General features: G+C 45.0%; 1 protein-coding gene across 2 annotated transcripts in view; it reads left to right on the plus strand.

Moving 5' to 3' along the window:
• Efl1 (elongation factor like GTPase 1) overlaps positions 1-18978 on the plus strand; it is a 118813-nt gene extending 99835 nt beyond the window's left edge. For both annotated transcript variants that reach the window (XM_036167572.1, XM_036167564.1), the window contains exons 18-20: positions 1456-2435; positions 13455-13639; positions 18626-18978. In XM_036167572.1, coding sequence (XP_036023465.1) covers positions 1456-2435; positions 13455-13639; positions 18626-18814 — 1354 coding nt within the window. In that variant the 3' untranslated portion in view covers positions 18815-18978. The remainder of the gene's footprint in view (positions 1-1455; positions 2436-13454; positions 13640-18625) is intronic.
• The last annotated feature ends 6630 nt before the right edge of the window (positions 18979-25608 follow it).

The raw sequence follows: 25608 nt of genomic DNA on the forward strand, positions 1-25608 counted from the left end.
GGCATAATGGCTTAGTGTAGTAAGTAACCATTACAAAACAAAATGTACATGACTTCTTAATACTTTTCATTGTTGTTTTCTCTCTCTTTTCCATCTGAGTGAGGATGAGGTTGAACTATAGTTTCATTTGCATATACTCTCAAGTTTTAGTAGCAGAGTAGTTTTTAATTTATAGAATGTGTGGTAGGCATCGGTCTTGAGTACCCTGGAGTTGGAAGAGCAAACCCTTGCTTGTATAGCTTTAGCTCTTAGTGAAAGTAACCTTTTATTGTGCCTTTTCTCCCCTTCTATACATTAGAGTCTTTTGGGTTCTATATTCTAAAATCTACTTGAATATCATTTTCATTTAAAGAATCCATTTATTGAGTTTTTGAATTTATCAAAAGACATAAAATAAAATACTTGGACCATATCTATAAAATGTTAGAAACAGAAAGAAACCTAGGATGAATTTGTCAGAATTCAGCTTCCTTCTGAAACAAATTTCCCAGGGAAGGCATCATTCTGAGATTTCAGAAAACCAATATAATGTGTTTGTCTATGCATGTACACACCCACATACAGAAGAAGAGTACCCCAAAGCTGGAATGTGAATTGACAGTGGCAAGATTGCCCGGCGGAGCCAGTCCATGCCAGCTTATAGCCAACAAGAAAGAAAGGAACCCAGTGCCATGTGGAATGGCGCTTTCTGTGCCAGGTTATGGCTCGAGCCCTGTGCTGTGCAGTACTGCAGACACTACTGAGTGTGTGAAGCTGTCTAAATAATATTGGCTAAAATCCAGTGACATTGAACATTCAGTTCCTCAGCAGTAGTAGTCACCTCTCCGATGCTCAGCCATAGTGTGGCTATTCACATTTTTAAATAAAATTGAACATCTGTTTCTTCTGTGGCATTAGCCACGTCTCCAGTGCCCAGCCATCACAGAGAAGGTAGAGAGCTTCCTGTCACTGCAGAAAGTTCATGGTGACATGCTAGTCTAGACAAATTCCTGGGCCGTTCTGGCTTGGTGTGAGCCTCCTTGTCAATTGGGAATGTCTTGTACAGCTCGGCTCTGACTATTGCAGGTCTCTGACTGTCTCTTCAGAGTTAGAATCTCAGGGCTCTTCGTCTCCAGACTCAGGTCTGGCAAATTTGATTCTAAACAAGTCATGTGTCAGATCCTATTGCAGTATTTATTTTCCACTCAGAATGGTCTTACCTAAATAGATGGTTTGTTTGTCTTCAGAAGAAGAAAGCAGTGACGGTCTAGCACAAGCAAAGAGCTCCCCAGAGGTACGTTCTCCTCAGAGCTTGTCTCTCAATCTGAAATGAGAGCACTTTGTGAACTGAAATAGAATGTAAATTACAGGCCTCTCATAGAAAAGGATTTTTAATGTTTCTGAGTTTTTCCATTATATTTATGTGTGATACAAGGCTATGATCCTAACCATCTGTTATTTCTCTCGATTTCATAGGTTTGCAAAGATTCACATCAGTGTGTCTGAACCCATTATTCCATTCAGAGAAACAATCACAAAACCTCCCAAAGTTGACATGGTCAATGAAGAAATAGGCAGACAGCAAAAAGTTGCTGTCATACACCAAACAAAAGAAGAACAAAGCAAAATTCCAGAGGGCATCCATGTTGACTCTGATGGACTCATCACCATAACGACACCCAATAAACTAGCCACACTCAGTGTTCGGGCCATACCTCTTCCAGAAGAGGTCACTCAGATTCTGGAAGAAAACAGTGACTTGATTCGTTCCATGGAACTTTTGACATCCTCCTTGAATGAGGGCAGAAATACCCAGGCGATTCATCAGAAGACCCAAGAGAAAATTGGGGAATTTAAAGGGAAACTAGAGCAACACCTAATAGGGAGAAAATGGAGGAACACTGTTGACCAGATCTGGTCATTTGGCCCAAGAAAATGTGGGCCCAACATCCTTGTCAGTAGAAGTGAAGATTTCCAGAACTCAGTATGGTCCGGCCCAGCTGGCAGAGAATCAAAAGAAGCCAGTAGATTCCGAGACTTTGGCAATAGCATTGTGAGTGGCTTCCAGCTAGCAACCCTCTCTGGCCCCATGTGTGAGGAGCCCCTCATGGGTGTCTGTTTTGTTCTAGAAAAGTGGGAACTAAATAAATGTGCAGAACAAGGAGCAAATGATAGACATAACCAAGAACAGTGTGATCTGGCAGGAGAGGGACAGGAGGAAGGTAAAGCCCGTCACAGTGGAGATGAAAACCAAGAGCAACAAGATGGCTGCCCCAAGCCCTTTGAAGACACTTCCACAAAAGGAGACTCTCCAGTCACTGACTGCTATGGACCCTTCTCAGGGCAGCTGATTGCCACCATGAAAGAAGCATGTCGCTATGCTCTTCAGGTGAAGCCTCAACGCCTGATGGCAGCTATGTACACATGTGACATCATGGCCACCAGTGATGTCCTCGGTAAGAAGGGAAGGTGAAGACAGAGAGAGGTGCTCTGAGTAACACAAAGTCTGTGTCTTAAAACCACTTAGGTTTGTTTTTTTAATTTAATTAATTAATTAATTAATTTTATGTCCTGACCACAGTTTCCCCTCCCTCCTCTCCTCCCATGCCTTCCCCCACTTCCCCCTCTGTCTTCCCCCATCCACTCCTGTTTCTGTTTGGAAAGGTGCAGGCCTCCTATGGGTATCATCAAAGCATGGCATATCAAGTTGTGGTAAGACTAAGCTCCTCCCTTGTATTAAGTCTGGGCAAGGCAATCCAGTATGAGAAAATGGTTTCCACGAGCTAGCCAAAGCACTAGGGACAGCCTCTGCTCCCATTGTCAGGAGTCCCACAACTGCCACGTATATAGAGAGGGAGTGGGTTGGTCCCTTGCAGGCTCCCTGGTTGTTGGTTCAGACTCTGAGTTCCTATGAGCCAGGTTAATTGTTTCTGTGGGTTTTCTTATGATGTCCTTGACCCCTGGCTCCTACCATCCTTCCTCCCTCTCTTGAACAGATTTCCCCAAGTTTGGCCTAATGTTTAGCTGTGGGTCTCTGCATCTGTTTCTATAAGTTACTGGATGAAGGCTCTCTGATGACAATTGGGGTAGTCACCAATCTAATCACAGATGACCAGTTCAGATTACATATCCATTATTGCTAGGAGTCTTAGCTGGGGTCATCCTGGGAGTTCCCTTGCATCAGGTTTCTACCCAACACCAAAATGCCCCCCTTTCCAGTCATCTCTTTAGTACCCTCCCTCTCCATCTACCCCAACCTGATCCCTTAAGTTCCCATCTCCACCTGCCCCCAGTCCACCCAGGGAGATCTAGTTCCCCTTCCCAGGGAAATCCATGTGTCCTTCTTGTTGTTACCTAGTCTCTGTGAATCTGTGGATGTAGCATGGCTATCCTTTACTTTATAGCTAATATCCACTTATGAATGTGTACATGCCATGTTCATCTTTCTGGGTCTGGGTTACCTCACTTAGGATGATTTTTTTTTTTCTGGTCTCATCCATTTGCCTGCAAATTTCTTGATATTGTTTTTAACAGCTGAGTAATATTCCATTGTGTAAATGTACCACATTTTCTTTCTCCATTCTTTGGTTGAAGGGTATCTAGGTTGTTTCTAGATTCTGGTAATTGTATTTATTTACAAATAAAGCTGCTCTGAACATAGTTGAGCAAGTGTCCTTGTGGTATTATGATTGAGCATCCTTTAGGTAGATGGCCAGGAGTCATATAGCTGGATCTTGAGGTAGATTGATTTTGTGAGAAACCGCCATATTGATTTCTGAGGTAGCTGTACAAGTTTGCACTCCCATCAGCAATGGAGAAGAGTTCCCCTTTCTCCACATCCTCTCCAGCGTAAGCTGTCATTTGTGTTTTTGATTTTAGCCATTCTGACAGGTGTAAGAAGGAATCTCAGAGCCGTTTTGATTTGTATTTCCCTGATGGCTAAAGATGTTGAACATTTCTTTAGGTGTTTCTCTACCATTTGAGATTCTTCTGTTGAGAGTTCTCTGTGTAGGTCTATACCCCATTTTTTAAATTGGATTATTTGGCTTTATGAAGTCTAGTTTCTTGGATTCTTTATATATTTTGGAGATCAGCCCTCTGTCAGATGTGGGATTGGTGAAGATCTTCCCACTTAGTCACTTAGGTTTTGTTTTTTTGTTTTGTTTTGTTTTTGTTTTTCTTAGTTTTTCGAGACAGGGTTTCTCTGTGTAGCTTTGCACCTTTTTCCTGGAACTCACTAGGTAGTCCAGGCTGGCCTCGAACTCACAGAGGTCCACCTGCCTCTGGCTCCCAAGTGCTGGAATTAAAGGCGTGCGCCACCACTGCCCGGCTGCCACTTAGTATTTTGTTGAAGCTATATCATCTAATTTACTAAAGAATTGAGTTTTTTAAAAACCAGAGACTTTATATATTAAAATCTTGAGAGGGGAAATACACAATTACTAAAGGTCTTTTCTTTTGCAGCATATGTATGGTTTTTTTATGTATATACTTTAAAATCTTTGATTAAGTTTGAATTGATTTGTGTGTGTGCAGGGCAGGAGATGTAGATCTAATGCCATTCTTCTGCAGTTGGATATCTAGTTTTGCCAGCACCATTTATTGAGTAAGCTGTCTTTTTTTTTTTTTTTAACCAGTTCATGGTTTTAATACCTTCATCAAAAATTGGATGTCCTTAGCTGTGTTGAGTCTATCTCTGAGACTTACATTCCATTGGTCTACATGTATGCTTTTTTGTCTGGTGCCATGCTGTTCTGTCACCGTGGCTCTGTAGTATAGTTGGAGATGGTGTAATGTGATGCCCTGCTTATGTTCACAGATAGGTTGTTTTGGCAGTGTGTGGTCTTTTGTATTACCATACACATTTCAGGATTGTTTTGTCTAGCTCTAGAAAGAATGCAATGGGAATCTTGATGGGCATTGCATTGAATCTGTAGACTACTTTGGTCACACCCCCATCTTCACAGTATTTCTTTTACCAGTCTGGGAGCAAGGAAGGGCTTTCCACCATCCGTTGTCTTCTTCGGTTTCTTGTGTCAGCGTCTTAAAATTGTTCTTAAAATTGTAGAGGCCTTTTACTTCCTTGGTTAAATTTGTTCCTAGACTTTTTAAAAGCTGTTATGGATGAAGTATTTTTGTACTTTCTTTCTTAGCAAGTTTTATGGTGAAAGGTCTGCCCAGTAAGGATATAACCCCAATTTGGCAGCTCCATCCACACCCATCACAGCACCTTTGTCTCTGGTGAATGAGCATTTCAGCTTGGTAACCAGGCCGTCCTTACATGGTAAGAATAAGCCACCATTCTTGTCCACATAGCACAAAGGGGATGTTGTGAGTTCTTGGCCCTGAAGAAGAACCCCTTGGGCATTCTAAAGCCTTTTAGCTACAGCTGCTGTATCAGCTCTCCTGGTTTCCCTCTTGTTAGAAGCAACAGCGTTGAGGATCTCAGCAGATGTGGAAGTGGGGTTCATTGTGGCTGCTCTGGTGTTGTTCAATGCCATTTCCCTGGGGCTGGTTTTCTTTGATAAAAGGGAGAAAACAGGGAAAGTAAGTGTTGGTAGGTTGTGAAAATTGACGTGAGAACATGAACACCATTCCTCCAAGTGCCTGGGACATAGTAGCTGTCTTCTTCTCTAGGAATCTTGGGACTGTGAGTGGTGGAAAGAGTATACAGGATGAAAGTTAACCAGGGAATTTATTGTCTTTCCTCTGGATGTAAGGTCCTTGAGTCAATACATGGTTAATTACATTCTTAGTAAATTTGCTCTGCTGATTAGTTCCCAAAAGAAGAATCTGAGGTAGGTTTGTTTGTTTGTTTGTTTTCAAAAGAAATTTAGGCTTGTATCACAATAAAGTTCTTTTGAGACAAGCTGGATGTCTGTAATGGCATTTCAAAACAGCGTGACTAAACAAGTTAGGTAGATTTAGTCACAGAGACTACTGGGCCGCAGTACGTCCTGTGATGGAGGTCTCTAAGTGGGCTGCACACAGGGTTCCTCCACTTTTTCTAAATGTAGCATACCCACCAGCCCCTCATACAGCCTGTCACCTAACTAGTCTGTCCCCAGATGTCAGTCTGCATTTCCCTTGAGGGCCTTCTTAAAGAGACAGAGATGGAGCTGCAATCAAGAGACAGTGATTTCTTCAAACCCTTGAGCACTCAACTGCATTCTTTTGCTTTGGCAATTCTGTACGCCACATCTATTTCTCAACTTCTGGCAGTGGGCAACTCAGCCCTTCCCATGATTAGACAGTGTCTCTTTCATTGATCATAAAGTCAGTCTCCTGCTCCGTTCAGCCATGTGTGGACCACTTCTCTGTAGCAGTGATTTTGTATTTGAGAACATTAGTTCCCTACTCAGGAGGAAGCTACCTGATCCTTCTGCTGTTCTGTGGTTTTGTGCCCTGTCATCACTTGGTCAGCATCCTTCCTAAATAACATAGCCATGTCTGAACCCATCACCCAAGAGGCCTGCCAGGAGACAAATGCTGCCACCCGTCATGTGGGTAAGCTTCTTCTCATGAAGTTTAGGGTTGAGTCTTATTGGCTCCATTTTTGTTCTCAAAGACATGTTTCCCCCAAATTGGGATCCACACTGTGGTGATTGCTTAGACTGTACAAAAATTGGGTAGTCTCATTTATTTATGTGTCAATAATCTGAGTCTATATAATTAATTTTCTTGTTAGATATTATGTAATAAGCAATGGAACTGTACAAAAGAGGAAAATGGCCAAAAACTGTAAACTCAACACATGGCTTCCTTTTCCTTTTCTTCATGTGTCAGTCAACAGTCAGTGGATCAGGTGTTTGCACAAGGCCGAGTCCTTGATGTCAGCACTGCTCTGGTTGTCGGAGAAAGAGAGAGGTCTTCTCAGAATGGGGTCGTGCAGGTGTGGAGAAGGGGGGCTTTCTTGCTGACCCCATGAGTCTCACGCCCGCCCTGTCCATGTGGACACATTCCTTGTTGAGGAGCAGTGAGAAGGCCCCTCTGTGATGTGCTGGAGCTTTTCTTTTGATAGGTTCCACTATTGTAGGCATGCTGGACACTTAATCAGTATCCTCCACTCCCTGTGCGTGTGCTCCTGGGTCACAGTTAGCTGTGGGCTCTCGCCACTTCCTTCCAGAAGGATCATTCATTGTTGATTTGTTCTTCTTCCTCACTGTCGTTCTTTCCTTGGCGTCTGTTGTCTTGTGCCTTGTTGATTTTGGTGCTTGTTTTTTCTTTCTCTTTCTATGTTTGAAATGGTCACAGTCTGTAGTCCTCCACTGGGCCTCCACCACTCAGATAAGAGAAGCACGTTTCCTCCCCAGATCCCCATCTGTTCTCCTGGCCGTTTGTCTTCTGCACAAAGCTGTACCGCTACACTGCATTCTGGCTTTTGTCCTTGCTTTTCTGAAGAGACAAGTTTCCAGCACAACATGGAAGCCAGAGGCAGCTGTCCTGTTACCAGGTTGAAACTCCCGCAAACTGTCTGGTCACTGGAAACCACACCGGCCCTGTGTGCGACTCCTCCTCCCTAGCTTGGTACTCCAAGGCTCCACCTGTGACCCTGTTCTTTAATCTGTCAGTGGCACACCTTCCCTGGCTGCCATCCACAGTTGTGTGACTTCCCAGAGCCAGATGCCCGTCTGGACCCGTTTATTTGCACCCTTCTTTTTTTGGAGTGAAGTGTGGCTCCTCTTTGCCCAAGTGGCACTCAAGCCCCACCGTGCCAGGTCTTCCATGTGCAGCTCTGGGTGTGGTTTGGTTAGAATAGACATCGATCTCCACGACCATCATGCCACCACCCCACCACCAGGAATGCTTCTGGAGTCTTTCACCCTTTCCTCTCCTGAAAGCATCTCCCCTGAGGCCTATTCTCCCCTGGCATTTGGGGATCTCTTTGGTATGGACAGATAGGAGTTCAGGGTCTCTCAACACAGCTGTTGACATGTTGTTTCTTTTGTTTTCTTCCAAACTCCACAACTTCAATGGAAAAAGAAATGGAGAAACTTACCGTTTCTAAAGCCTTTTTCCTTCTTGCCAGGATCTCTGGGGATCTTCCAAGATGACTTCAGACTTTGTTGACTGTTCTTTTCAGTTCTCTAAGAATCAACACAAAGGGATTTTAGGTCCTTTTTATTTAGTAGGATGAGTTTCCTTGGTTTTTTACTTTTTTTTTTTTTTTTACCATTTTTTCTTTTATAGTTTATTTTTATTTTATATACATTGCCACATGTGTTTTGTTTTTGTGTTTTATGTGTTTTGCCTGCATGTATGTGTATGTGAGGGTGTCAGATCTTATAGTTACAGACAGTTGTGAGCTGCCATGTGGGTGCTGGGAATTGAACCCGGGTCCTCTGGAAGAGCAATCAGTGCTCTTAACCACTGAGCCATCTCTCCAGTCCTGGTTTTTTACTTCTTAATTCTTCCTGTACAGATTATTAAAACCTGTCCTTTACATGGATAGAATTACAAATGATCAAAATAGGAAACTTGTAGGAAAATACTCATTTTCAGATTATTTTATCTTGGAAGAAGATCCCCAAAAAATACTCTATTTTACTTAAAAAAAAAAAAAAAAAAAAAAAACCCACTTTGTTAAAGGTATCTATGGCTCTCTTGTTATTGTTGTTTATGCATGAAAATTCCCTCTAATGGGATTGTTTGGCCATCATAAATACTGTTTACTTTGCCATGTGACCAATCAGTTGTCTATCTTTGTCTTTCTTCAGACCTGTTACTTTTGTCTGACATTTCTAGAATTTTAATCACAGCTCTGATTATTGCCCTGATCTGACACGTAGGAGTCAGTGTTGGCGTTGTTAGAGCATATGCACTTGGACAAGCTGGAAACATGTTGACTACCATTGTGCTTATAAAGCCCCTTTTTCCCCTTTCGTTTGAAGTCCTTTGTGTGTTTGACCAGCAGCTCATCATTTTCAACAAGGTCTTGTTGAGCTGCATGTGTTAATCCTTAAGTCAAGCATGATTCTTGCCTTGGCAGAGGAATTAAGGAGACGAAGGTTAATAATACTAAGTGAATAGAGTAAAATCCAGTTGTTGGTGCATGAGTTCTTCCAGTGACATGTTATGAGAAATTAGGATTAGTGGAATGGGAAAGAGAGTGGGTCTTTCCAAAGTGATAGGATGTTGAAATGGGTCTGGCTGGACTGAGTCACTCCAGGCTCAGCCAGCATCTGCTGCTGTGGCACACAGGCGAGTCCAGCTGAGCTGACACTTGTTCCTGATTGGCTTTAGGAACCGTCCAGTCTCCCCCTCTCAGCCCAGATACTGTGCCGGTTAAACCCCTTAAGACTGACACCAAGTTAACTGTCCATTGAATTGGCGTCCTTAGCTAGTCCTCTCAGAGGAAGTTCCTCTGCCAGTTGGTTCCATATCCCCTCCTGATTTGACTGTGCCTTCTGTGTCTGTAGGTAGTTGACAGTGACAGTACAGACAGGAAGCTGTTACCTGGAGAGTCACGGAAGACCTTCAGGGGCCAGGTCAGCCTGCTGTGCCAACTTCCTTGAACCCTGTAGCTGAAGTCATTTGTAGTAGCAAGCAGCCCACAAGCCCAGCGTGTCTGCAGCTTGCTCCAGCTCAACTTGGTCTCATCCACCCTGTTAGCTGCATTTGCTTGATGTCCCATTCTGGGAGTGCAGTGACAGAGCAAAGCTTTCGTGTGACCTTATTTATAAGACTTAAGAAATACCCACAGTGTCTGTATGTCTGTGTTTGTGTTCGAAAGTTGTCCACATGTGTTACCAACAGTTACAGAAGTTGTGAGAGTAAAGAAAAAATCTTGGAAATCAGCCTTCTATTTTCCATTTTACTTATATTATTTTATTTATTTATTGTCACCCCTTTTCTTGGAATGTTGTGCATAGATATGACTTTATGGTATAACTAATTTAATATTTTTACTTTACTGTGTTCTTTTTAAAGCATGCCTCTCTTTGGCCACTTATTCGTAATTTTCATTTTAACCTCTGCATGATTCCTATGAACTTGATGTGCTATAACTTACTGACCTATCATCCCCCATTTGGAAATTCATCATTTTGTCTTTGTTTGTTATAAGAGAAAATATGCTGTGATCAGCTACTTTCTTTTCTGTATTCAGAAAGACAACAAACCTTTCTTTGCCTCCCATCTTTAGAGATTGTGGATTAATCTTAGTTGTTACATTAGATGAAAGTGCATGTTAATCTGTAAGTCGTGAAGACAGTGCTCTATGGAGGTGCATGGAAAGAGTTTAACTTTCAGTATCAGACAGTACGAGTTGTTGTTGGTGTCCTTGACTCTGAAAAGCATGTTTATAGGGTTGGACTGACATATTCTAGGTGAAGGAGCTGTGGCTTAGTGGAAATCTTCTGACATACCTGAGCTGTGAGCAGTTCATTTGGGCTGGGAAAGCACACAGCTTGTGCTGTATGCACAGGAGCTGAAGTCCTGGTAACCACCAGGCCAGGTACAGGCTGGAGCTTGGCTATGCAGTGTAGTCATGATCAAATGACTTCCAGCTGATTGGTTGTTGGTGTTTGCTTTGGAACATGGGGTCTGACTGCACGTGAACAAAGGAAGGACCGCCTGGTCTGGTGCCCCTGTGCCAGTGAAGGGATGGCAGAGCATTTACGGTTAGCAGCCTGGGCCAGAAACCCTGTTGATTTCCTGTGACAGCGGTAGCAGCATTAGAAGGTGTCTCAAGGCTTCTAAGCTTTGGGCACACCCATCACAGGAGCCCAGAGACTATGAAAATTTTGATCGTGATGTTTTCCTTTCTTTGGTGATCCACTACTATGCCTCAGTTTTGGGATATAGTTCTAGTAGAATTAAAATTGAGTGGCTCAAAAGTACATGATTAATTACATTCAGTTTCAGTTACAAGTATTGATCCCAACTGTTGGTCTGGCCCCTGGAGGAGAAGACTTGCCAGCCTGAGCAGCAGCAGTCAACAGTTTATCCGCATTAACCCTTGTCACGGCTCATTTGCCCCAGTTTCCCTGTTCTTTCCGACACCTGAGGTTTACTTCTCACTTTGATAGACTACCTTCATTGTTTTCTGAACATGTAGGGCTAGGAAGATAGCCCTACAAGCCCAAGAACCTAAATTCCAATCTCTTGAGCAAATGCAGAAGCCAGATGTGCAAGCATCTGTGATCCCAGCACTTCTATGGAGAGAGTGGAGGTGGAGACACTAGAAGCCCCAGAAGCTCATGGGCCAGCTAGCCTGGTGTACACAGCGGAAAAACAACAGATACCCTACTCCTGAAAGTTGTCCTGACCACCATTCCAATACTGTGACACACACACACACACACACACACACACACACACACACACCGAATAAGATAAAAATGACTAGTTCATGTATACTGGGTATTTTCATGAGGGCTGTGTGTGTGTGTAAGGGAGGGGGAACTTTGCAAGCAGAGCAGGATGGAAATTATTTAATAAATAATAGTTCTAGTTTTTCCACCATTTACAGACTGGTCTTGAAATACTGCATCATGAGAGGCAGGTGAAAAAGCCTCATCGGTCAGGTAGGGAGATGGCTGGGCTACAATAGGAAACTCACAACCTGTCATGGAGCACTAGACCAGAAAGCTATCTTCAGGTGGCTCAAAGGCTGGCTTACAGAAGAGGGATCACACATGGCCCACATGATAAATCTAGGACAGTAGGCAAGAACTTCAGATCTTCAGCTTTTAGGCTCAAGACTTGTCTAGCTGTCAAAGATAGAAGGGGCTGCCTCGGAGCAAGCAGGGTTTAGGAAATACATGCCAGATTTACCTGACTCATCAGGTCAAGTTTGCTGACCCTCAAGAGTTCCCTCCAACTCACTGTCCCATGATTCTGTAGTGGATATTTCCAGTGATAACAACAGAGCAGGGGCTATCCCTAGTACTTGGTTTGCCTCTTGCACTTGAACTTGAGTTTTGAAGGAAGTCAGCTCCACGGTGATGTGCAGTGGTCATTGTCAAGTTGGGGTGAGGGCAGGTGAGAAGCTTAACATAGGTAGAGTCTTAGGAATCTCCCTAAGATTAGCTTACCACAGAAACAATATGTGAATTGGTTCTCTAAGCGAACGAGGCTTCATAGAATACTCACAGCAGAGTTATACCTTCAGGAATTACAGAAGTAAACAATGGTAGCCCAGGAGCCAGGTGCGAAAGGAGGACCTGGCAGAGGCATACCCATCAGAGGTCTCCAGTGCCACAGGGAGGTCATGAGAGCGAGGTTGAGAAGTACACTGGCTAGGAGCATAAACATTAGCATCCGACTCCAAGAAGCAGTTTAGTAGCACCCAGAGCTGCTCAAAGAGCCTGGGTGTCGAAGAGCGTTTGATGAAGAAGTTCGAAGCTCCTGCTTTGGAAGTGTGGAGGAGGAGAAATGGGCGCAGGCGGTGTCGTCAGACAAGGGGAGAGAGTGTGCCTTCTGCAGCTAATAGAAGGGCCACTGTCTTCATCCTCACTTCTGCCCTTGTCCCCATCACCCCTTCCTAATCACCGGCCGCAGAGGGAATCTGCAGGGAAGGTGTGAGGCCGTGCTGCTCTGTGCCCTCGGTTCCTGGGTTAAGAAACAAAGATGGGTGAATAGAGGAGGCCGCACCAGACTCATCCCCTTGTACTGAGAGGAGGTCAGACCTCAGTTTAGGTAGGCTTTACCTCTGCCAGCTGCATCTGCACACTTCCACATGCGCAGATCACTCTCCAGGTGAAAGGTGGGGCTCTAGTGAGCATGCTTGCCAGCTTAATTGATCTGTTTCTCTCAATCCGTTCTGCTTACTAGTTGAAAGGATCCCCTGAGCACCCACAGACATCTGTGCAAGATGCCACTCCCAGAGGCAGATGTGTCCTTCCTGAGCATAAGGCTAAATCTCACCTCCAAGCAAACTGTAACTGTCAAGCAAGAGCAGTTGCTAAGACTTGTTATGACACTAGAGATTGTTACCAGATAGTAAAGATTGCAGGCATGATGCATCTCCAGGAGAATAAAATGCCCACGTTCAACACCACTTAAATATTATTGAGCAAATATTTACATGAATGTGGATTTTGATTGGTGTAAAAATGCCATTGCTAGTCACTTGGTTACTGAACTCAAATGGTCTCTGTCACCATTTTGGTCATCATGTGAAGATTACACATAATTGCTAATGCATTTTAATATTGTAAGATTCCAGTAACGTTCTTCTCATTGAATTTCATACCCATTGGTAACTCAGCTTGTAATTCCAGAGGTTGAGTTTCTTTGACTTCATTGTGGGAATTGTCACTAGGGGACAGTTGGGACTCTTGTTATCTTTTATATGTAATTTAGTTTCTGATTTTGCCCTTATAATTAGTGGTTAAATATTCATGGTTTTGTAAATCAGGATTGTTGAGCGCATGCTGAGCCACGGCTGTATCCTCACTGGATGTGTAAATCACTGTGGCTTTGGGACAAGTGGTGATCAGTCGATGAACTTGGGTGTTTTGGTTTTGCAGGCCGAGTCTATGCTGTGTTGTCAAAGCGAGAGGGCCGAGTGCTTCAGGAGGAAATGAAGGAAGGGACGGACATGTTCATCATCAAGGCCGTGCTGCCTGTGGCGGAAAGCTTCGGCTTTGCAGATGAAATCAGGAAGAGGACCAGTGGCCTGGCTAGCCCACAGCTGGTGTTCAGCCACTGGGAGGTGAGATGCAGCCCCGCCCTCCCTTGGGCTGGCCACGGGCTGCGTGAAGCTGCTGGCCTTCCCTGGAGTGGTGGCCCAGGCAAGGGGCAGGTGAAAGCTGGCTGATAGCACCAATTTGCCTTCTCTTTATAATGTGAAATTGGAGAGACAGAACATTTAATCCATTTTCCTCCTGCTGCAGATGTGTATTAGGTTAAAGAAAAATGACAGCTGGTTTGAAAGTGAACCTTGAAGGACTCTTCCCTAGAGGGTAGGAGGATGGGGAGAGATTCTTCCAGCATTTGGAGGGGAGAACTCTTGAAGGGGGGGGGGGTCTACAGATTGTCTCTGTGGTCTCCTGTCATTCTAGGGTCTGGGGTTCTGTGGCTTCCCCAAGAGGAAGTTGCCATCCACATGTGTGGAGTCAAGTGAGCAGCAAATCCTGTAATCACAAAGGGACACTTAACGAGGCATTGTGGGAAAGAGCAGTGGGTTGTGAATACAGAGTGTGTGGGAGGGGTCAGGGAAGCCTTCCTGAAGAGGTCCTTACAGGAAAATTAGCAATTAACCAGCAGAGAGAACGCTTGATCAGAAGGAGTGTAGGCCAGCCAAGGAAAACTAAAAGAAAAAACTAAAGTCACAAACAGAAGTCTTTTAAATGAAAGCTGAAGAAAGGGTGTTTCCAAAAAGCGGTGTAGGAAACCTAAATAACCCCAGTTCACTTCTTTGTAACTTGGGAGAAGGCAATGCTGTTGTCAGCTAGGCCTACTTTTAGATATTAATTCTGCTGCTTATTTGGACAAAGTGCAAAGACTTCATTTCTGAGATAATTTATGTTGGAACCTCACCTCAAGCTCCACGGTGCAGGCCTTGCTGCTCGTAAGAGGATTTCCTTTTTACCATCCTCGTCTCTCACTTTCTCTAGCCTGATGACGTTCTTTCTCTAGGACCTTTTAAACAGAGAGCTTAAATTTAGATGATTAATGAAGAATAAAAATAATCGAGTGAAACCATTCTTTCTAAGCTGAGATTTATGATCAAGTAAGCCAGCCAAGTAAAGAATGGTGACATGGGAGAAGCTGGCTTTGGACGGGGCACATGGGGTTTTGATTCAGTGGTCCCTTTCACCTGATTAGTGTGAATGCACCTTCCAGTCCAAAGTCCTGGGCTGTCTGCTTTCCCCTAGAAAACATAAGGTCTGTAATGCTCAATAGAAACAAGCTGAGTGCCTGACTTAGCTGCATTATTTAGTTAGTATAGACTGCATTTTAACAGTGATTTTTCTATGACGTTTCTCTTGGATTTTTGTATTTTTGAATACTAACTGATGTTTTGATGGTTTCCTTCATTGCCTTCCTCTCTGTATCTCATTGTATAGAAAACAACCCTAAAAGATTTACATCACCATTAACTCTGAGCTTGTAGGTAATCATTTCCCAGTTATCCAGAATTCTGGCTTTTCAGCTTGGGTTTTGGTTTTGATACTCAGATTTTACATAAAACACAAAGCAGTAAGAGCTAGAAGTAGACTTAAAGTGGCCGTGCCTGAAGATTGGGAACTGTCTGCAGCATTCCTGGGGTCCCACTGGCCAGGCGTGTGATGACAGGGCAGTGCAGCTGAGTGTTGTTGGTAAGGGAGTGAGATGGTTCCACTTGTGAGTGGTGATCTTGAGAGGTGCAGCACTGGCCTCATCGGTGCTGCCCTTGCTGAACAGCTTTCAGAACTCAAGCTTCTGCTATCACAGGCGACAGTCATCCATCCAAACCACAAGGGTGGCCTTGGTCAACACCGCCACAGAAAACTGGGTTATAGTGTCTCTGATCTGAACACGGCGTGTTAGGTACATAATGCCTGGGACTGTCTATAAACAGAGCATTCAGAGCTGTTATACCGACCTCACCATTGGATGAGTGATACATCATACAGTCTATTTTTGTTTTAAAAGCCTGTGAAAGGAGGGAGACATGAAGTTTCTTAGGATGGCCATGAACTTGCTATGATATGCAGCACAGCTAGTCTTGAATCCCTCATCCTCCTGCCTCTGTGCCTCCGTTAACAAGGTTACATATTTACACCACCAGTCCTGCCCCCTCCAAAAAATTTATACTGAGTCTTTCTTTGAAAATGATTTTGCTGAGCCTCTTTAAATTTTTATGAGTGGGTCTGGGAGGAAGGCTCAGGGGGTAAAAAAAAGCTTGCTGTGCAAATGTGAGAACTTGAACTCAAATCCCCAGCTCCAGTGTGAAAAAGCATGTGTGGCTACAGATGTCTAATCCCAGCCCTGGGAGAAGAAGACAGGCAAATTCTGGCTTATTGGCCACTAGCCTAGCAAAGACACCAGGCATCTTCCTCTGGCTTCCATGTACCCATTCATAGCCATGCCCTCACACATCTGTGTGCATGCAGCACACACACGCACACACACACACACACACACACACACACACACACACACAAAGTTTTCCTTCATTTTCTAATTGGCAAATATGTTACAGGGAAAAGAGAAAAGACTGCTCTAACAGAGGCATCCCAGAATACAGCGGCCATGCAGGCAAAGGGTATTTCTCCTTCCAATCTGAGAAGGCAGTGCAGAGCTGGCATATGGCTCCGAGTGACAGCCCAGGCCCATCCTGTCTTCCTTGATGGCTGCAGCTGCATCCCAGCCAACGGGCTGGGGCTGAGGAAGAGGGCCCACTCCTCCCCCACAAGACACAATAGATTCTGCTCAGATTACTTCATCCATATCCCATCACCCAGAACCAACCGTATGACCACATCAAACAAGTCCTATCTAAGGAAGCGGGGAAATGTAGTCTTTAACTAGGTCAGGAGTCCACAAACTGCTGCCCGTTGTCTGTTGGAGTAAATACAATTTCATTAAGAATATAGCCTTATCAGCTCACCCAGGTATTTTCTGTAGCTGCTTTCCAAATTATTAAATAGTTAAAATAGATTATTTTTGAGGTGTGTCTAGCTCTTACAGAAGTATCCTTGTACCCCCAAAATCCACGTGGCCATGTGCCCGTCTGTCACTACAGAAACAGAAATGAACACTGTGTAAGAACAAGGTTTACTAGTGAGTGAGTCCTTACACAAGGGCCATGGTGAGTTTTACTGTCTTTGTGTCTCAGAATTTTTTCCTTTTTTGAGTCTGGTAATGTTTAAAAACACCAGTGTCTGGCTCAGCTACAGACAGTTATTTTTAAAAAGGCTTTTAATTAATTTTAGAGAACAATTTTGTGAAGAAAACGTCTGTCCTGATAATACCTTCCTTCTGCTCTTCTCCTGCCACCTGCCATGGTCCTCGTTCCAAAGGTTCAAATCTTTGGAAGTCTTTAAAACGACATCATAATTGAATGCCACTGATCTAGTACCCCCCCAACACACACACACACACACACACACACACACACACACACACTTACGTAGGTTTAGAAATAGCATGGTTGTTGAGATCTGCCTTCTCACTCCAAGGATTTTTTCCATTTGTGTTCTGGCATACCATATAATTTACAATCAAGAGCTTTTGAGAGAAAGTGCTTCAGAAAATAGAGAAAATAAAATTACAGGCATTTTCCACGAGGAAACCTTTGAAGTCAGCATTCTCATAATTTCTTTCTAAGTTTTAGCCTTCCATGAAAGGAGGAAGAAAAGGAGCTAATAACAGACACAAGAGAAAGTGTTTTCAGCAGGTGCTGCACATGCCTGCCAGCCTAACCCCAGACCCACCTCTTGATCCTCAGGTGACCCCGTGGGAGGCTGGTGAGGAAGGAGGGACCAAAAGAGCTCCCGAGAGGTTATGTTGTGTGTGGTGATTCCCACCTGCCGGACCCAAATGAAATGGAGCTCCTAAAGCTTTCCTCACTAGGGGTGTGTGTGAATGTGTCCATGTTTGTATGCATGTGTGTACACACACATACCTGCATGAGTGTGTGTGTGTGTGTTCCCATGCATATTGTCTGCACACTTATGTGTCTGTATCTGTGTGTTGACTGGGCCACAGCTCTCACTTGGGTGCCTTCCTGTTAGTTAGAAGGTGGTATACACTTCTAACTCTTGAGTTGGAAAAATTGATGTGGGGATTGAGCTCTGGGAAGTCAGGTTCTCTGTGAGCCAGTGAGGAAGAAGCACCCTTCCCTCCATTCTGATGGCAAGCCCTGCTCTGTGGTCTAGAGACCTTTCTATAGTTCCAAACTGGACAGCCATAGTGGACTGGGCTTCTCTTACTCCAGCTCTCCCGTGTTGGAGTGTTTTTGACATGTTGATGCTGGTAGCTTCAGGATGTCCACACAGGTGTGAGAGAGGTGAAGGTAAAGGGCAGGGGCCCTGAGCAGGTCAGACTCAGCACGCAGCAGAGGATCATACAGCCAAGACCCTAAAGGAGTAGTCCCCAAGGGAAGAAGCCGGTACATACAGACAGCAGCCCTGGGAGGCTCTGGGAAAATCAGCCAGCCTCTGGTGACTTGAGTGGGGCTTCCAGCCAAACGGGACCCATTACACAGAAAGTCCCGGGCTCAGTCTTCAACCCCGTATAAACCAGACGTGATGAGACACATCTGTAATGACAGTGCTTAGGAAGTAGAGGCAGGAGCATCAGAAGCCATCTTCAACTACTTAGTGATTGCTGATCCATGATAGGCTACATGATTGGCTACAAAAACAAAATCAGGACCATGTTCACGTTGATCATTATTAGAGACAAAGGCACAATTAATGAAGACATATTTAAATACATCCTGGTCAGGATAACTTTTGCATTTTCATTAAAGATGAAGCCATTTTTTCTTGTTTGTCTTATGAAATGACTCCATGAGAAGCCAGAAGGACAGGTGTTACAGGTTTGTTGAATCTGCCTCCATTTTGTCACAGCTCCCGTGATTCTTCAGATTTGAATGTTACTATTTTAGGAAGATTAAATGTCCATTGCTGAACTTGCTTCATTAGCCAGAGACTGATGAAGTTTGCCATCTGCTCACCCAGCCTATCTTGTCACCTTCCCTTACAAGGTCATTCCCAGTGACCCCTTCTGGGTGCCAACCACTGAGGAGGAGTACCTGCACTTTGGGGAGAAGGCAGATTCCGAGAACCAGGCCCGGAAGTACATGAATGCCGTGCGGAAGCGGAAGGGCCTCTATGTGGAAGAAAAGATTGTGGAGCATGCAGAAAAGCAGAGAACACTCAGCAAAAACAAGTAGCTAAAAAGAAGTAGCTACAGCTGGTGGTGGGGCCTTTTTAATGAATTAACAAGTGCTATCAAGGGTATAATTTGGGAAAAATCTCATTTTGATAAATGATCTATGTGGGTTCACTTTCAATAATAAACCTAGTCTATATATTTTAAAGGCATCAGAGAACATACTTTCAATGTGTTTCTTTAATTGATTCTGGTTCAAGGTTAAACATTGTAGAGAGTTATTACCACCACCCTCAGCTGTGAGGTGTGTGCTGAGGTCAGAGTGGCCCCTGGTGCTAGCACTGTTGGGCAGACCCCGTGGGCAAGGCTGCATCCCTCAGCCCTGAGCAGCTACTCTGTTCGCATTGGCCAAGCATCTGTCATGTGCTGTGTGCCAGGGATGTCCTCCAGCAAACTTCACCTGGGTTTCTGACTTCATCTCAGTTCCATCAGTGGAGGACCACTTACTCAGAGAGCAGCTGCTTTTTCAAAAGTGCCGGTCAGCTGCAGTGTTCCCTGGCAAGAGCAGCCCGCTCCAGGCGTGCTCTGTGCTTCTTAGCAGAGGGCTCCACTCCTTCCTAAATTAGTGTCAGTGAGCATTGTGCCCTGACCTTTCTGTTAAAAAGGGAAAGAATTTCTGTGATTGCCGTTCCTTCTTAAACATGCCGAAGGGCTATAAGCTGATGTGCGTGGAGTCACTGCCATTATTTTAAATCTTTTTTTTTTTCTGTAGTCTCACCTTTATTTAGGGTGATCCCCACTTAAGGAACAAATGCAATTTAGTCAAAAATCAATTCTGTAATTTCTGATAGTACATAATAATTTTATAGCAACATGAAGGATTCCTTATCATAAAACTACCACATCTAACTTCGTTATTGAAATATCCTTAATGGTGTTCTTAATAATAACCTGTGTCTCTCTTAATAATGGTTGTGAACGTTTTATCTTTAATCTCCAGAGCCTTGGCATAGAGCTGGTCATGTCTAATTGACCCAGACTTTAGAAAAAATGTTCGTAGATAGCTCGCCGTCTGTTTAATTTTAACAGATAATGGTATCTGAATTAACGTAGGAGAATAGTATCACGTGCTGGTTTATTTAAACACTCTGATGATAAGAAAAGCTAGCTCATTGACTGATAGCATCGGTAGATAACATCGTTCAGCAGTGCTGTGGCATGTTCCCTTACCCTCTGCACTGGATCTGTATCTAAGAGAGGGCTAACCCAGAGTGATTTGAGGCTCTCCCTGCGGTTCTATTGAGAACAGAACTGGGGCTGGTGTCAGGATGATGAAAGGCCAATTTTCCTTCCCCATACCTAGGGGACACACTAATTGGCAACACAGAACCACAGAGAGACCGGATCAAGGGTAGGGCTGAGCTGCCACCTAACCTCCCCAGCTCTAGTAACTTGCATGGGACCTCTAGTCTTGAAACACTCTCCCCCATCTGTAACTGCAGAACAAGACTGTATTACTGTGTCCCATGCTATTCCCAGATTCTAGCCTTGACCTGTTAAGTTCACTGGCAGCCAAGCAGGAAGCGTGCGTGGATGTGGGAGTAGTTCTGTTGGCATTGCCTTCTCAGACTCGTGTCTGGAGAGGTTTCAGAGGCAGCAAGGAAGGCTGGCTGGAGAAGTCACAAAACCAGGTCTGCTCTCAGCCTGCCTGCCATGGCTACTGCAGAACCTGTCTCCCCTCTCAAATAGCAAGAGGACCTTAGAGACAGTTCCAGAGAGAAGGCATGGGTCAAGGCAGTTGTGCTTCTGTTCAGGGCAGACATAGGGCCAGGCTCACTGCATTTTCCCAGCCAGTCCTGATCAGAAAGAGCAGGGCAGGAAGGTTAGGAGGGACCAGGATCTGGGACTCAACTAAGGAAGGAGTTAGTAGCAAACAGCCCCAGCTCTCTTCTTCTTGGGAGACTAGAAGGGGCCTGCTCCTTGGAGATAGCCTTTGCGGAGCAGAGGGGAGTGCTCTTCTTCTGGGACCCTAGGAGGGTGCCTGGCACTGAAGGAGGAAAGGACTAGGAAGATGGCTTCCATGATCTTTTTGTATGTTGGCACATACAATCAATTGGCCCTTGTAGCCAAAATAGGAATAGACAGGATTGGGGCCTGATGAGGAGCCAAGGATGCGTCAGCCAACCCCTCCATGGCAGCTATGGGTACTCTGCCACCATGGTCTGCCTCCCTTTTGCAAGGCAAGAAAACCTGGGAGAAGGCAGTCCACACAAAGGTGGTGGCTTGGCAGGGTTAGGTGCAACAGGAATCTAGCTGGTCAGTGATTACACACAAGTACCCACAAGGACAGGGAGAGACTGGACCCTCCTAGGAACGTGGCATGATGGTGGCCCTTAAGGCACAGCAGCTGGGCTGATGTTCCCTGGCCTCTTTTGGACACTTGGAGATGACAGGTAATCCCAGATGGCTGTTGAGGGCTAGTCAGGAATGGCTAACCTTTGACTGTCCTCTCTGCATCTCACAGGCCGGGGCAAACTCTCCTTAAAAGATTTGTGCTACCATAAAGAAAACATGGGGGGACAGTGTGAATCCATCAGCAAAGGCCTCAATGAGGGGGAGCTTCTGCACCCCACATTTAAGCTGTACCTGTGGTAGCTTTAGTTTCTCCTGTACAGTATCCAAAAGCGAAGAGCATCTAGAAAACAGCCCACACTTTCCTTCCAGAATGCACTACAGTGAGGAGCGTGGGTTTGTTCTTTCTACACTTGGACAGTCAGAGCGCACAGTTCCGCGAGCCGCGCTAAGATAGAAATGTGACCTGAATACTCCAGTGAGTGTTAACCTTGGGGCTTTTGAGAAAGAGGAGTATTTATTTCATTGCTGTATCTATAGAAATGAAGCTAGGGCTACAGGTGGCCATCCTTTTCACATGGCCAGGCCACCCCAGAGCATCAGTCACACCAAGGGACCAGGAGAGACCAGTTTCTAATAGTGTCGTGTGAGCATCTAGATTCCAGGCCCTGGACTTTGCACTTGCTAAGGAAATTAACACCCCCTCCCCACTCACACCTGTCTAAATCCCAGTCCGGTTTTAGTCAAACAGGGAAGCGCCCTGACCAGTCCCAACACCTGAGGTCATTCACCATCTTACACAATAAATGCCCAGTGATTCCCCACAATCTCCACACCCTTTGTCCCTTCCCAGCATCTGTAGCCTGTGTCTAGGAGCTGAGAGATGGCTAGATGGATAAGAGCACAGGTTCTGCAAGACTGAGGACATGAGTCTGATTCTCCAATACCCACATCAGAAAAATAAAATAAAATCTGGGTGTACCTAGACAGGCCTATAACCCCAGTATGGAGAAAAGACTGAGATAAATAGATCCAAAGGGCTCACTGGCCGGCTAGCCTAGCCAAATAAATAGCATCCAGTTTAGTGAGAGACCCCCGCCTCAGAACATTGAGGCAGAGACCAAACGATGAAGATACACAGCAGATTGCAAGGCAGTGGTACTCAGAGCAGTTGCCCTGGACTAACAGCTTCAGTGTCACCGGAAAGCTGGTCAAGAAAGGCAGATCTCCAGCCCTTCCTGGAATTCCCAAATGAAATAGAGCCAGCCCAGCCAACTGTGTAAGAAGTGGTCCCGGGATGCTCACACCCAGGTTTGAGAGACACTATACCATGAAGATTTCAATTCACATGTTTAAAACTATATGTGTTATGTGTTTATTGGGTAAATTGGTATTTGCTTTGTGATTTACAGAGGAAAATGTACGCTCCTCATCCTACAGTGACCATAAAAGTGATCATTCCTTAATAATAAGCACAATCTGGCCAGACATGATTTGAATGTTCTTCCCTTTTACACCAGATCCAGAAATCCTTAAGCCTTCCAGATGTGTGTTCTGTTGTTGCAGGATTGGGATTCCCAAATGAAAGGTGAAAGGACAGAATTAACAACAACAAAAAATGAATTTGGAAAGGAGCACCCATCGAAATTTCTGGATGCAGCCTGGGCAGATGGAAGAAAAGTTCACCTGTCTTTCAAGCCCAGTAGAAGCAAAGGGAGGAACGGAGTGTCCATGGCTCACAGATCTAGGGCACTTATAAATGTAGTTTTTTTAAAGCAAAGACAAGATCAAACTGGAAAGGTTGTTTGAACATCAGATTTAGATGCTTCCTTTTTTTATCTGTCCTAATTCAAAAAAGAAATGACCTTCTGAAGTGTCTAGTTGTTTCCTCTCCAATCTCTCTCCCTTCCCCCAACTCTTCTTCCCTCCCCATACCCCATCTTCTCTTCTCCTAGAAAGCATTCAGACTTTCTGTTTTGTGTATCTCATGAGGACATTGGAAATGCATGCATTTTATAAACTGTCCTTATCCAAGTTGGCGGTTCTGAAAGCGACTTCGCTGTAGAGAACACAGGTTCCAGGTGAATTCATTACAGTGCTTGCAGAGGCTGTGGGGTTTTACCTTCTCCACTGCCAGGCCTTCGAAGTAAGTACAATTTGGTATTGGAGATGGAGTTAAATGCAGAAAAAATGTGCTCCCTGATCAAGTATTTCTTTGAAAATGGCAAAAGTACTAAGACTGCAGACGGTACCCCAGCTTCTGTTTCCAGGCTAATCCCCTTCTTCAGAAAAGATGGATAAGCAGCAGTCAGTACGGGGTACCTTCTTCCCCAAGCTAAGCGAATTCACCCGTCCCATAGCTTTCTGCTGCTTCCTCTTGCAGCCAGGGGTTCTCAGGGAATCCTGAAGAGACTCAGGACCAATCCCACTGTATCACTCTTCTGTGGGACACTGCAGCATACCCCCAACCTGTTTTTTTTCACCCTCATCTGCACCCCAACCCTTCACCAGCTAGCACTGTTCATTTGAGCCACACTGTTGCCAAGACCTGAGATTATGCCACCATCTTTAAAAGTCACCAAGACCCAGATCTGGATCCTAGATCCCCTACATTCTTCAGTCCCCTGGAATGTCTGACTTAAGAAGCTTGGGGTGTGGCTTGGACTTCAAGAGAGTGGAAGGTCCATGGGTGATTGCTGTGCAGTCCAGGTGGACAGCCACTGCCCTGTGCACATGTGCCCTTATGACAGCCACCCTGTCAGCTCCTGTTTATGACTGGACCCCTCGGTGGAGAAAGCTAAAGCTTCCGAATTCCATGTATTCCCTCCACCCCCGGCTCTGCAGCCTGTAAGTGGTGGAGTAGACGCTTTGTACTGCATGTAGCAAAAGCCAGGTCAGAAGCTTTGAGAAGCCTGGCTTGGTGGTGGTGCATGCCTGTAATCTCAGCACTTAGGGGGCTGAGGCAGAAGGATCCCACAAGTCGGAGGCCAGACCCAGCCACAAGAACCAGAAGCACCAACAGAACAAAAGAGAAAGCCCACTGGGGGATCCTGTCCCCAGGTGATACAGTGACTGCGGCCAGCAAAGGCCTGCATTCCCTCTCTGGTTCAGCAATATGTACCGAAGTGTAAAATGTCCATACCCTTTGGCCTAGCAATCTGCCCAGCAGTCCCTCCTTCAGAAATGTTCACAAGAGGGTCAAAGACTCAAAGATGCCCTAACAAGACCACACATAGCTGCCCCAAAGGAAAGAATCCTAATGTCTGCTGGTGGAGCAGTCAGTCGATGTATGAACCTTAAGAACCTGGAGAGGTGTTCACTTACTAATACAGAGTTCCAGGATGTGTGCGCATATGAAAACCAAGCCACACAGCTGTGTTGTGTTGACTTTGTCTTGGCTATGTACTTACATATACATTGTATGCGATGCTAAGAACATCACAAATCGGTCGAAGTTACCAGCTCTGGGCTTAAGGGGTCAGTTCCACTTGTTATAATGTTCTGCTGTGAAGTTGTCCTTTTTGCACACCACAGGTATATTACTTTGAGAATTGACAGAAATCATCATATAAGATTAAAATAGTGAAACAGTCCTGAGCCACTGTTTCTGGACAGTGCTGGCTGCTTAGTAAGGACTATTCACTGACACCTGTACAATACATGATGACAGACGGGGACACTGTTGAAGTGGTATGGAGAGAAAAGAAGTGTGGCTCAGAGTGTCTGACCAGCCCTGTGTCTCACATGGGCCAACAATGCCAGCCAGGCTTTGGACACATCTGTCACAGTGTCAAATTGATAACTCTCATGGGCAAGGAATCCTAGCTGTCTGTGCCAACCCCAGCTTTTCAAAGGAACCCACCGTCCCTCTACAATCTGCAGCTTAGAGCTACAGTCTACTGGCTCTGGGACACTCTTGTTGAGTCGTGTGACCATGTCCCAGGCCAAACAGCCTGGCAGGGTTTTTTTAGGAATTAGAGTGGAGAGCTCCGGGAATAACCAGAGAGAAAATGAGATCACACACACACACACACATACACACACACACACACACACACACACACACACACACTGGCCTGAAGCATGGGCTCGGCGTCTACTGCAAGGCTTCCAGAGAGAAAATGAGATCACACACACACACACACACACACACACACACACACACACACACACACACACACTGGCCTGAAGCATGGGCTCGGCATCTACTGCAAGGCTTCCAGCCTCATCTGCCTAAGTTCAACCTCCCAGTATCCTGGAGCTCCTTTTTTCCCAGGATTCCCAGAAGGTTTGGCCACTGGCCTCAGAACCTGTCCTCCTCATTTCTGGTCTAAATGTAGACCACCTCCATCCTGCACCATATGGAAACTTAAAGGATAGCTTCTTGTGCTAAAATTGGAAAACATAGTTGACTTCATCCTGAAAGTCACAGGCAAACTTTCAGGCACCTTGTGTTCTTATTATAAGATGACGTGGAAGACAAAGTTGCTGAGGCCAAGGGGA

This window comes from Onychomys torridus, chromosome 1 (genome assembly GCF_903995425.1).
Source record: "Onychomys torridus chromosome 1, mOncTor1.1, whole genome shotgun sequence".
NCBI classification, from domain to species: domain Eukaryota; kingdom Metazoa; phylum Chordata; class Mammalia; order Rodentia; family Cricetidae; genus Onychomys; species Onychomys torridus.